Source organism: Mustelus asterias, chromosome 7 (genome assembly GCF_964213995.1).
Source record: "Mustelus asterias chromosome 7, sMusAst1.hap1.1, whole genome shotgun sequence".
NCBI lineage: Eukaryota > Metazoa > Chordata > Chondrichthyes > Carcharhiniformes > Triakidae > Mustelus > Mustelus asterias.
The window spans coordinates 35123904-35136104 of record NC_135807.1 but is presented as its reverse complement, the minus strand read 5'-3'; the positions used below and the strand labels follow the sequence as shown (position 1 = coordinate 35136104).

General features: G+C 46.6%; 1 protein-coding gene across 2 annotated transcripts in view; it reads right to left on the bottom strand.

The window, feature by feature from the left end:
• Nucleotides 1-898: 898 nt before the first annotated feature.
• Nucleotides 899-12201, bottom strand: part of slc22a13b (solute carrier family 22 member 13b) — a 58765-nt gene continuing 47462 nt past the window's right edge. Inside the window, exons 6-10 of one of the 2 annotated variants that reach the window (XM_078215852.1) lie at nucleotides 8634-8728; nucleotides 8272-8483; nucleotides 6388-6496; nucleotides 5270-5479; nucleotides 899-1035 (exon numbers count right to left, since the gene is read on the bottom strand). In XM_078215852.1, the coding sequence (XP_078071978.1) occupies nucleotides 948-1035; nucleotides 5270-5479; nucleotides 6388-6496; nucleotides 8272-8483; nucleotides 8634-8728 (714 nt within the window). In that variant the 3' untranslated portion in view covers nucleotides 899-947. Of the gene's footprint in view, nucleotides 1036-5269; nucleotides 5480-6387; nucleotides 6497-8271; nucleotides 8484-8633; nucleotides 8729-12201 lie in introns of those variants that run through there. The other variant, XM_078215853.1, reaches the window with a different exon arrangement.

The window sequence follows — 12201 nt, the reverse complement described above, 5'->3', positions numbered from 1 at the left end:
GTAGGGATTTTTAGTTAAGTCAGGCAGTATGGTTGGTGCAGGCTTGGAGGGTCGAAGGGCCTGTTCCTGTGCTGTAATTTTCTTCGTTCTTTGTTCTCTTTGTTCTTTGAACAGAGGTTTGGCTGAGCCCAAATTCTCTGACTTCGCTTACAGCGGTGGCGGAGTGTGAATGGCTGGAAAATTCCGGCCGTGATGTTTGATGTGGGAAGGGGGCCCTTGGGGGAGATGGTCCCCTCACTTCTCATCTGACGCCTGAGCAGGGTAGCCTACCAAGCTTCCACTCTCCCCCCGAATTCCTTCAGAAAGCCTCAAAATTGAGGCCGGGTGAAAAGTGGTCCTTGAGTAAACACTTAAGAGCCTTAATTTGGACAAAGGTGTGCGGGCCACCCTGGGTTCACTTCACCCCTGTAAAATTGCAGACAGGTCAGAGGAGGGGGCAAGAAGGCCACTTGGGGAATTTGATGGGTCTTTCCCCACCTCCCCACCTAAACATGCACCAGCAGGGGACTGTAAAATTCTGCACCCTATTTTAATTTTCCTTCAAATTCAACCAGAAGCTATTTTGAAGTTCCTCCAAAGGGACTGGGCTATCTTCATTCAGCAGATGAACCATTGAGGTTGCACATCTCCAGCTGAGATCACAGATGTTGATCCCATCGATGGGAGCCCAATCACTGGTACACGTTGGCCACTTTCAGTCACTTACAATGAACATTTCCCACAATTCTTTGCACCAATCCATGCTAGCTCTTCCTGTGTTCAAATTACTAACACAAAATCTTTTCCTTCAAACTAATTTCTTAGCAACGCATTTCTTTGGGCACAGTTCATATATTGATGCCTTTATTAAAACAGAGTAAAAACTGCAAGTTACAACACAGAATTTAAGAGTTCTGGGTAATTTATCGCCACATTGCTCAGAGTTCACGTTGTTATGATGTTATGCTTTATAATCGGGTGCTCGCAATAAAGTTTCTGTTTTCTGCTGAAATCTGATGGTGTCTGTTTTCTAGGTCGCTCTTACTATTCATTTCCCTGGAAGAGAAGGAGATATGCTTTTACACTCCAACACAGTAATCAGTAGTTTAATAATAGCTCTAGCCTGTGTTTTGAATTCTACCCACTCTAACGGGATGAAGTTCTTCTGTTCTGACCTTGAAGATTGTACACAATTACACAATGACTGGAATTTCACAGCCCCCACTATGGTTGGGTTTTTCTGCGATGGAGGTGGTGTGTTATTGGGTGCTGCTGGGATATTCTAGGCCCGCCCAAGTTAATGGCAATTTGCATGGCTCACTCCCTTCCCCCATGAACAGTTTGTGCTTGTACTCCTGGGGGGGATACAAGGGATGATTTTATTGACACATAAGATTCTGAGTGGGCTTGATAGGATAGATGCTGAGAGGATGTTTCCCTTCATGGGGGAAACCTATGACCAGGGGACACATTTTCAAAATAAGGGGTCTCCTATTTAAGATAGTAATGAGGAGGAATTTCTTCTCTTAGATGGTCATTAGCCTTTGGAATTTTCTCTCCCCAGTAAGCAGTTGAAGCTGGATCACTGAATCTATTCAAGACTGAGTTAGGCAGAGTTTTGCTCAACAAGGGAGTCAAGGGTTATGCGGGAACAGGCAGGAAAGTGAATTGAAGCCACATCACAACCACGAGGTCACAGGTAGAGGGTGAGAGGCAGTAGATTTAAAACTGAGGTGAGGAGGAACTACTTCTCACAGAGGGTGGTGAATTTGTGCAACTCGCTGCCCCGTAACATGGTGGAGACTGAATCGTTGAATGGTTTCAAAAGGGAGATAGACATATTTCTAATAAAAAAGGGTTTATGGGATATGGGGAACAGGTGGGGAGGTGGATTTGAGACCAGGAAGAGATCAGCCATGATCTGATTGAATGGCAGAGCAGGCTCAAAGGGCTGAATTTACTCACTTCTGCTCCTAATTCCTATGTTCCTATCACATCAACCTATTGACTGGCAGAGCAAGCTTAAGGGGCCAAATGGCCTACTATGTGTTCTATATCTTATGTTCTCATGAGTTTGGGGAAGCTGACTGATATTAACCTAGAACTCTGCTAAAGAAAGCTTGGTGCAAACAGTAGAAAATATCACATTGATACTGTAGACGGGCTTTGATGTTGGAGACAATAATTATTTTTGGGATATAGTGGCAGGGCTTTTCTACACAGCACCATGCAGTATCTGTACTGGACATGCTAACTGCTGATGCTCTGAATGCAATGTGTTCCTCTCCCAACATTGACACCCTCACTCCTCGAAACCAAATTATAAAAATGGGTCTGAAGGTTTAGCTGGCTACACTAGTTCTGATGTGGAGATGCCGGCATTGGACTGGGGTAAACCGCAGTAAGAAGTCTCAGAACATCAGGTTAAAGTCCAACAGGTTTATTTGGTAGCAAAAGCCACTAGCTTTCGGAGCTCTGCTCCTTCGTCAGGTAAGTGGGAATTCTATTCACAAACAGGGCATATAAAGACACAAACTCAATTTACAAAATAATGGTTGGAATGCGAGTCTTTACAGGTAATCAAGTCTCAAAGGTGCAGACAATGTGAGTGGAAAGAGCGTTAAGCACAGGTTAAAGAGATGTGTATTGTCTCCAGACAGGACAGTTAGTGAGATTTTGCAAGCCCAGGCAAGTCGTGGGGGTTACAGATAGTGTGACATGAACGCAAGATCCCGGTTGAGGCCGTCCTCATGTGTGCAGAACTAGGCTATCAGTCTCTGCTCAGCGATTCTGTGCTGGCATGTGTCGTGAAGGCCGCCTTGGAGAATGCTTACCCGAAGATCAGAGGCCGAATACCCGTGACCGCTGAAGTGTTCCCCAACAGGGAACATTGTCATCAAACCAGCAGACAAAGGAGGGGCCATCGTCATACTGAACAGAATGGATTACTGCAAAGAACTGTACCGACAACTGAACAACGAGGAACACTACAGACAGTTACCCGCAGATCCAACCAAAGAACACACCCTTCAACACAGACTGATCAAGACCTTTGATCTGGACCTTCAGAGCACCCTCCATGCTCTCATCCCACGTACTCCCCGCGTTGGAGATCTGTACTGCCTTCCAAAGATACACAAGGCAAACACACACGGCCGTCCCATCGTATCGGGCAATGGGACCCTGTGCGAGAACCTCTCCGGCTATGTCGAGGGCATCCTGAAACCCATTGTACAAAGAACCCCCAGCTTTTGTCGCAACACTACGGACTTCCTACAGAAACTCAGCACACATGGAGCAGTTGAACCAGGAGCACTCCTCGTCACAATGGATGTCTCAGCACTCTATACCAGCATCCCCCACGACGATGGCATTGCTGCAACTGCCTCAGTACTCAACGCCGACAACTGCCTGTCTCCAGATGCAATTTTACAACTCATCCGCTTCATCCTAGACCACAATGTCTTCACCTTCAACACCCAGTTCTTCATCCAGACACACGGAACAGCCATGGGGACCAAATTCGCACCTCAATATGCCAACATCTTCATGCACAGGTTCGAACAAGGCCTCTTCACCGCACAGGACCTTCAACTGATGCTATACACTAGATACATCGATGACATTTTCTTCCTTTGGATTCATGGTGAACAATCACTGAAACAACTATATGATGACATCAACAAGTTCCATCCCACCATCAGACTCACCATGGACTACTCTCCGGAATCGGTTGCATTCTTGGACGCACGCATCTCCATCAAGGACAGTCACCTCAGCACTTCACTGTACCCCAAGCCCACGGATAACCTCATGATGTTCCACTTCTCCAGCTTCCACCCTAAACACGTTAAAGAAGCCATCCCCTACGGGCAAGCCCTCCGTATACACAGGATCTGCTCAGATGCGGAGGAGCGCAACAGGCACCTCCAGACGCTGAAAGATGCCCTCATAAGAACAGGATATGGCGCTCAACTCATCGATCAACAGTTCCGACGCGCCACAGCGAAAAACCGCACAGACCTCCTCAGAAGACAAACACGGGAGACGGCGGACAGAGTACCCTTCGTCGTCCAGTACTTCCCCGGAGCGGAGAAGCTACGACATCTTCTCCGGAGCCTTCAACATGTCATTGATGAAGATGAACATCTCGCCAAGGCCATCCCCACACCCCAACTTCTTGCCTTCAAACAACCGCACAACCTCAAACAGACTATTGTCCGCAGCAAACTACCCAGCCTTCAGGAGAACAGTGACCACGACACCACACAACCCTGCCACAGCAACCTCTGCAAGATATGCCGGATCATCGACACGGATGTCATCATCTCATGTGAGAACACCATCCACCAGGTACACGGTACATACTCTTGCAATTCGGCCAACGTTGTCTACCTGAAAGGCTGCGGGAAAGGATGTCTCGAGGCATGGTACATTGGGGAGACCATGCAGACGCTACGACAGCGGATGAATGAACACCGCTCGACAATCACCAGGCAAGAGGTTCCTGTTGGGGAACACTTCAGCGGTCATGGGCATTTGGCCTCTGATCTTCGGGTAAGCGTTCTCCAAGGCGGCCTTCATGACACACAACAGCGCAGAGTCGCTGAGCAGAGACTGATAGCCAAGTTCCGCACACATGAGGACGGCCTCAACAGGGATCTTGCGTTCATGTCACACTATCTGTAGCCCCCATGACTTGCCTGGGCTTGCAAAACCTCACTAACTGTCCTGTCTGGAGACAATACACATCTCTTTAACCTGTGCTTAACGCTCTCTCCACTCACATTGTCTGCACCTTTGAGACTTGATTACCTATAAAGACTCGCATTCCAACCATTATTTTGTAAATTGAGTTTGTGTCTTTATATGCCCTGTTTGTGAACAGAACTCCCACTCACCTGACGAAGGAGCAGCAAGCGCTCCGAAAGCTAGTGGCTTTTGCTACCAAATAAACCTGTTGGACTTTAACCTGGTGGTGAGACTTCTTACTGTGTTTACACTAATCAGTGCAGATTGAGTTACTGTCATCTTTTGTGCTAATTATAAAAAATATTTCTCTCAAAGTTGGCACTGCCCACAAAACCACCATGGACTCAGCATGACATAATAACCTCAATGAGTTTCTGCTAACAGCACCTTCCAAATGGCTCTAAAAAAATAAATTACTTCTTTGGGCACAATGCCAAACACTTCAGAGGAACATTTTCGAAAGCTTCACTAAGAAACCGACCACTATGGGTACCACACCAAAATAATAGTAAGCAGGGCTGAATAAACAAGCACTAACCGTCTGGTGGTTCCAACTTGACTGGTTTGATCTGGTAGTTCTTTATTGACAGTTTCGGGCAGCAAGGCACTCAGAACACTGGCAGCTATTAACATGGTTCCAAATGAGGCCATGGGGAGAGTTGGATAGTCTTGTTGTAAAAGAATGAACATGGGGGCAATGATGCCACCTATCCGAGCTGACATGGACACCAAACCAATGCCACTCTGCCTGAATGAAAATGAAAAATGAAAATGTTTTAATCTTGCTGGAATGGCAGTCCGCTCCCAGTATACAACCTGTATTAACAGCCAGCTACCTGTTAACGATAACCATTCCCCACCACCCACAGGTACCAAAGGCCCTCCTTGCCATTTATTAACCATGATGGCTATAGAATCATAGAATCCCTACAGTGCAAAAGGAGGCCATTTGGCCCATCGAGTCTGCATGAATCTCCAAAAAAAGCATCCCACCCAGCACACCCCTGCCCCACCTCCCGGCGCTGTCCTATCCCCACAACCCCAGCAAAAGCAAAACACAGCAGCTGCTGGAAATCTGAATTAGAAGCAGAAATCGGTGGAAATATTCAGCAGTTCAGGTAGTGGAGAGAGAAACAGAATTAACGGGCAGAATTCTGCCATTCCCGATGGCGTAACTGGAAATATGTATCACTTCCACTCATTGCTCTTTCCTGTTTCCCCGGCAATTACAACTAAAATTAAAATTGCCGGCAGCGCACATGAGAAAGATGCAATTCCATAGTGAGGGAAGCTTTCCAGTGGCGAAATCCACCTTCAGTTGACAATGTTGCTGTTATGGGTGGCCTATAAAAGAGCCTCCTGGTCAAACAGGGAATCTCTTGATCTGCAACAGCTAAAACTTGCCCAACTCCATTGCCACTAACATCAGTCCTGAGAGCACAAAGGAGTACATTTCACTTGACATTGGTTTCGCTTTATTAATCTTAAAGGATGCTCCTGGGGCACAGTAGAGAGAGCTGCATTTGACATTTAATGCATACAACACTCAACCTGAGAATGCTTGGGTGCAGAACATGGATAATGCAATCAACTCCCCAATAAACTGACAGATTTCACACTTGTCCATTGCAGAGTGACTTTTACAATTGACCTCACCTGATTACAGTGGGGAATAATTCAACAGAGTAAACATAAGCAGTGGAGAAGGAGCAGGAAATTCCCAACTTTGCAATGACGGCAAGTATAGTGACTTCCATTGGTGTACCTGGAACACAAAGAACAGCTACTATAAAGGGACCGTTTCCTGGCATTGTGCAGCTCTGTGACCTTTGCCCCGCAAGGGCGCACCAGTGAGTGCCACCTGCCCAAGGTTTTGTGCTGAGCGTGTGCTCAGTTTCTGATTAGATAAGGCTTCCTGTTGGTGCACAATGTCAGAAAATTATTCCTTACATATTCACATATAAAAATATGAAATTTAAATCACTCACTGGAGGGGGAAGTGGGAGGGGAGGAGTAGATTGAGAATGAAGGTGATTGCCTCATGTGTGGTGAATTGTACTCTCGCTTCCCCTGGAAGTTGCGCTTGATGATTGCTGGCACAGTCCCAGTTACTGATTTATTCTGAACTCTCCCTTTGTGCCAGGGACAGGTGAGGAGGGTCATGAGCCAGTTTGAGTGTCCAATCCTTGCTTTGGGTGAAGGGGTTGGTGGCCTGATTAGACGGGGGAGAGATTGGAGGCCTGAGCAGGTGAAGTATGGAAGGGATATTGGAGACCTCAGTGGTTGGGGGGGGTGGGGTGGGGGAGGGGTGTGTGGATGGAGTGGGGGGGGGGGGAGGAGGCTGGTGAGGGAGGTGGTGTAGGTAGGTATTAGACAAGATAGGAGGCCTTGAGGTGATTGGAGATCTATGTTGTGAGGGATCAGAAGTCTCCAGGGAGGAGATCGGAAGGGTCGATGATCCAGCAGTTCCTTACCTCAGTAAACTTTGATGCTCAGTATTAAATATCAAACAGTGGATAAAAATGAGGCATGTAGCCTCATTATAAAAGTTAAGGTATCAAACCACCATCTTGGAGCAGGTTGATCACACACGCTCCATCCACCTCCAGTAAAACCAGAAGTGGGCAAGTTGGTTGGTGTTGGGATTCAGAATTTTAGCTCATTAACCTCCCTCCAACTTAATCACCTTTACTGGATTAAAGTTTTCCCCTCTAGTCTTTATAAAGTTCTTCCGATTGGAGAATTAAATAATTCCATTATGTGAGATCTTTTATGCATGAGTACATGGAGTAAGAATACTAGTTTTAATTGTAAGTGTCCTAGCTATAATTTCAATTAAGATCATAAGAAATATGGAACATGAGTAGGCCATTCGGCCCCTCCAGCCTGCTCCGCCATTCAATAAGACCATGGCTGATCCAACATTCCTCATGTCCATTTTCCTGCCCTTTCCCTGTAACCCTCGATTATGTTCCTCATTGCCTAACACCTCATTCCCAGATATCTATCATTCACCTGATGAAGGAGCAGCGCTCCGAAAGTCCGTGATACCAAATAAATCTGGTGGACTTTAACCTAGTGTTGTGAGGCTTCTTACTGTGCCCACCCCAGTCTGTCGCTGGCATCTCCACATCATGTCTATTATTCAATGTTGAGACAATTAGAATTCCTCATTTAGATTCCAAACTGCAACTTCCTCACAATTATCCATTCTTCCAGATGTATAAACCATCTAAGCACTTTGGCTGGAATTATTACGTTGTTATAATCTGCAATGTACTCTCCTAAAAGTAGTGGAAGCATAGTAACCTTCAAAAGGGAATTAGATGTAAACTTGAAAAAAATTCCATTTTACTCTATGGTAAAAGAGCAGGGTAGCGGATGATTTAAATAGTTCTTTTAAAAAGACTGTACTATTTGAATGGCTTATTTTAGTGCTGTAAGAGTGTACGTTTTTAACAACACCAATTTGGATAAGGCATCCACGATTGCTACAACAGCACCTTAACCTGCTTCACCACTCATTTGCTCCATTCCTACCTTCTGGAAAAGCTAATGTAAGGAGGCATGAGATTCCGCTAAGCAAGAGGAAGCCTCCTTGACATTTTTTCCGACCAAATATATTCAGCAGCCAGATGCAAGAGGTACGCGAAATGTCCACGAGTCCAAAGATGAATTGTGCTAGGTAAATGTTTGTGCCGAAGCTCCCAACATTGAAGGCCAACCCATAATACACAAAGCTGTTCATAAACCTGTGGAAGCAGGGGAATGAGTAAAGAAATGTTATTTTTCAGCATCTCAACTGCCTGTTTCTCAAAGTCACTGGTGTTAAATTTTTATGCAAATCACTGGATCACAAAATTATAAATTAAGAAATTAATTGTTGAGGAGTTCAATATTACCAGATGTTAATCAAAATCAATGTAATTCTCCTCAGCTTTGATGTCTTAAAAAGATCCAAAAGGGTGGCCCGCTGGATTTTCTTCTCAGTCACAATCTGGAAAGTAAATGTGGTAACATTGGGGACTCAGTCTCAGTAAACTCGATACATCTGACCAGTTCATCACTATTCATAGCAACAATCAAACAAACATTCAAACTTTTCCAAACCAGAATATTTCCTAGTTTCCCTCATTTCTCATGGACCCTCTTTTTAGGTCCCCCTCCACCCATGTAGCATGTTAATCCAGAAGGTACTCTTTTGGTGTAAACAATAAAAATATAACAAAACTTACTCTAACTTATAAATCAAAGAAAAGATTTAATAAAGAAACTTCATTACTCCAAACTTGTGGCCTCACCCTGGGCCATTCCAAGTAACCTCAATTCCCAACAGGTTCTTATTTATACTGAGTCAACTGGTCAGCTGATCATCACATCATTCTCTCATTGGTTATATGGTTTACTGGGTCAGCTGACCCTAATAGCTTGTTACCATTGCTCACATTACAACAGATCCAATGTTATCACTGGTTACATTCTAACATAGCACATCATTCCCCAGCCCATAAGGAGAAATACTCCCAGGCCACTCCCAATTGTATTCTATACCCAAATGATGGAGTCCTTAGCTCTTATGTCCCCAATTGCCATCCCTCCTTGCATAGGAACAACTTACCGCCACTCAATGTGGCTCTGTCACCTCATCCACAATACAGAGTCCAGTTGAGGACTGGAACTTTCTGTGACACAAACCAGAAACGTTTGCAGAGATGGAAAGCTTCATCTGAACTGGTTAAGTCCATTTATACAAAAGAAGTCTCATGCTAAGGGCTAACCTTTTTCTCTCTCTTTCAGAAGCTGGCACTGTTGGAGATTTCAGTCCAAAGCAATTTATGAACACCAACAAGAAAGGAAGAAAGATATTAGATTTATATGGCATCTTTCACAACTTCAGATTGTCCCAAAATGCTTCACAGCCAATTAATTTACTTTGATGTCACTATTCTGATGTAGGAAAAGCAGCAGTTAATTTATCTACAGTAAAGAGATACATGACTAGACACACTGTTTTCAGGGCTATTGGTTGAGACATAAATTTCTGTTTAGCAAACAGAGCAAATGGGGTATTGGTTTAACATTTCATCCAAAGACAACACCTCTGACAACACTTCCCCAGTGCTCCATTGATGTGAGAGTCTCTAGAATGAGGCTTGAACCTGTCATAATAATGAAGAGAAATACTGGACTTTAAATAAAACCTGAGTTTTATTTTATGGACACACTGTCTACTGGGTGAATTGCTGCAGGGTGACTCTCTCTGAGACAATGAAACCCCACCTTGTTACTCGACAAAGTTCTTCTAAAATGCATTACAAAACTAATGGCCATCTCCGGTGGAGGCAAAGGATATAATGGCAATCTCATCAAGAGATTCCCTGTGAGATTATGTGAATTTGCCTTCCCAGTATTCCTGGTATTACTCTAAGAAACCTTCTCTGAACTGCTTCTCACATCTTTCCTTAAATAAGGAGACCAATACTATCCACACTACTCCAGATGTGGTCTCATCAATTACTGGTATAACCCGAAGCATAACCTCCTTACTTTTGTAATCAATTCCCCTCAGAATAAATGATAATATTCTAGAAGCTTTCCTAATTACTCGCTGTACCTGTGCAACCTGTGATTCATGCACAAGGACACCCAGATCCCTCTGCACCTCAGAGCTTTGCAATCTTTCACCATTTAAATAATAATTATTTAAATAATAATTACATGATAAAAATGATAATTAATTCTTCCTGCCAAAATGGACATTTGCTCACATTACACTCCATTTGCCAGATCTTTGCCCATTCACTTAACCTATCTATGGGCCCAATTTTATCATTGGTAAAGTTGGGCATGAAGCGATTAGTGTGATCCGTGCCCGCGTCCGCGCAGATGCCCACTTTACTGAGGCCCGAAAATGGCCCCGATCCAAACTGCGCCCGAAACGGGCGCAATGGTGATTTAAATGTATTTGCATGCACTTAAATTGAATTAATGGGCTGCCCGCCCGATTTTACCAGCATTTCCCCCTTTACCATCACGTTCGCCCGTCCAGATTCAGCACGAAACAGACATCTTCGGCAAAGGTCTATTTCGGGCGCTCCAGCTTCTCAAGGAGGTAAGTTCAGAGCTTCCAACCGCTCTCTGACTCAGATTGGTGGTGGTGGGGGGTGGGGAGTGGGGGGGGGGGGGGGGGAGTTGGGCCAGATCATTCTCTGGTGAGTGGGGGGGGGGGGGGGGACGAGGGAAGCCCAATTGTTCTCTGGTGAGGGGGAAGGAGGTGGGCCAGATCATTCTCTGGTGAGTGGGGTGGGGACGGGGGACGAGGGAAGCCCAATTGTTCTCTGGTGAGGGGGAAGGAGGTGGGCCAGATCATTCTCTGGTGAGTGGGGGGGGATGGGGGATGAGAGAGGCCCGATCGTTCTCTGGTGGGGGGGAGGGAGGAGGACGAGGGTCAGATGTATCTCTGGTGGGGGGAGGGGGGGGGGGTGGGAGGGAGGGAGAAGGGAGGCCCAATCTTTCTCTGGTTGCGGGGAGGAAAGAGGGCGGCCCGATCATTCTCCGATTGGGGGGAGGGAGGCGTGTCAGGTGTATCTCTGGTGGCGGGGGGTAGGGAGGAGGGAGGCCCAATCATTCTCTGGTGAATGGGAAGGGGGAGGGAGGAGGGAGTCCAGATGGTTCTCTGGTGGGGGGCGGGAGTAGGGAGGAAGGCCAGATGGGTTTCTGGTGGGGGCAGGGGGTGGAGGGAGGCCAGATCATTCGCTGGTGGAGGGGGGTGGGGGGGGGGAAGTGGAGGGAGGCCAGATTGTTCCCTGGCAGGGGGGGACGGAGGCCAGATGATTTTTTGGTGGGGGGGGGGGGGGGAGGAGGGGGGCCCAATCATTCCCTGGTGGGGAGGGAGGGAGGCCAGATTGTTCTCTGGCGGGGGAGGGGGGGGGGACGAAGGCCAGATGATTTTCTGGCGGGGGGAGGAGGGGGGCCCAATCATTCTCTGGTGGCGGGGGGGGGGGGGAGGGGGGGAGGCCAGCTGGATCTCTGATGCAGAGGGGGCAGGGGCAGGGGGGACCACTGCCACTCTGTGGGCGATCGGTGGGGGGGAAGGGGACAGAGGGTCATAATCGGTCTGGGTAGTGGAGGGGTGTGGGTGGATAAGTGGGACAGTTATGTTGTGGGGGTGGGGCGATGCCTGTGGGGGCCATCGCTCCTGCTTTTCGCTTCCGGGCTGCTTTACCCGCTTTTTGTGGCCCGGGAGACAGGGGAGCATTTTTCAAATTTTTTTTTTCACTGAGCATGCGCAGTTCAAAGCTCTGATTGGAGCAGCAGCGTTTCGGGTGTGATAAGTCCCACACACAGTGCGATTCAGACTCATGATTTTTTTTTCAGGCTAAGTGCGTATGGGGGTGCCAGAGAACAGGTTTCCAAGTCGGATCTAAATTGCGCCCAGATTCAGCACTTAGAATCAAAATGGTAAAATCG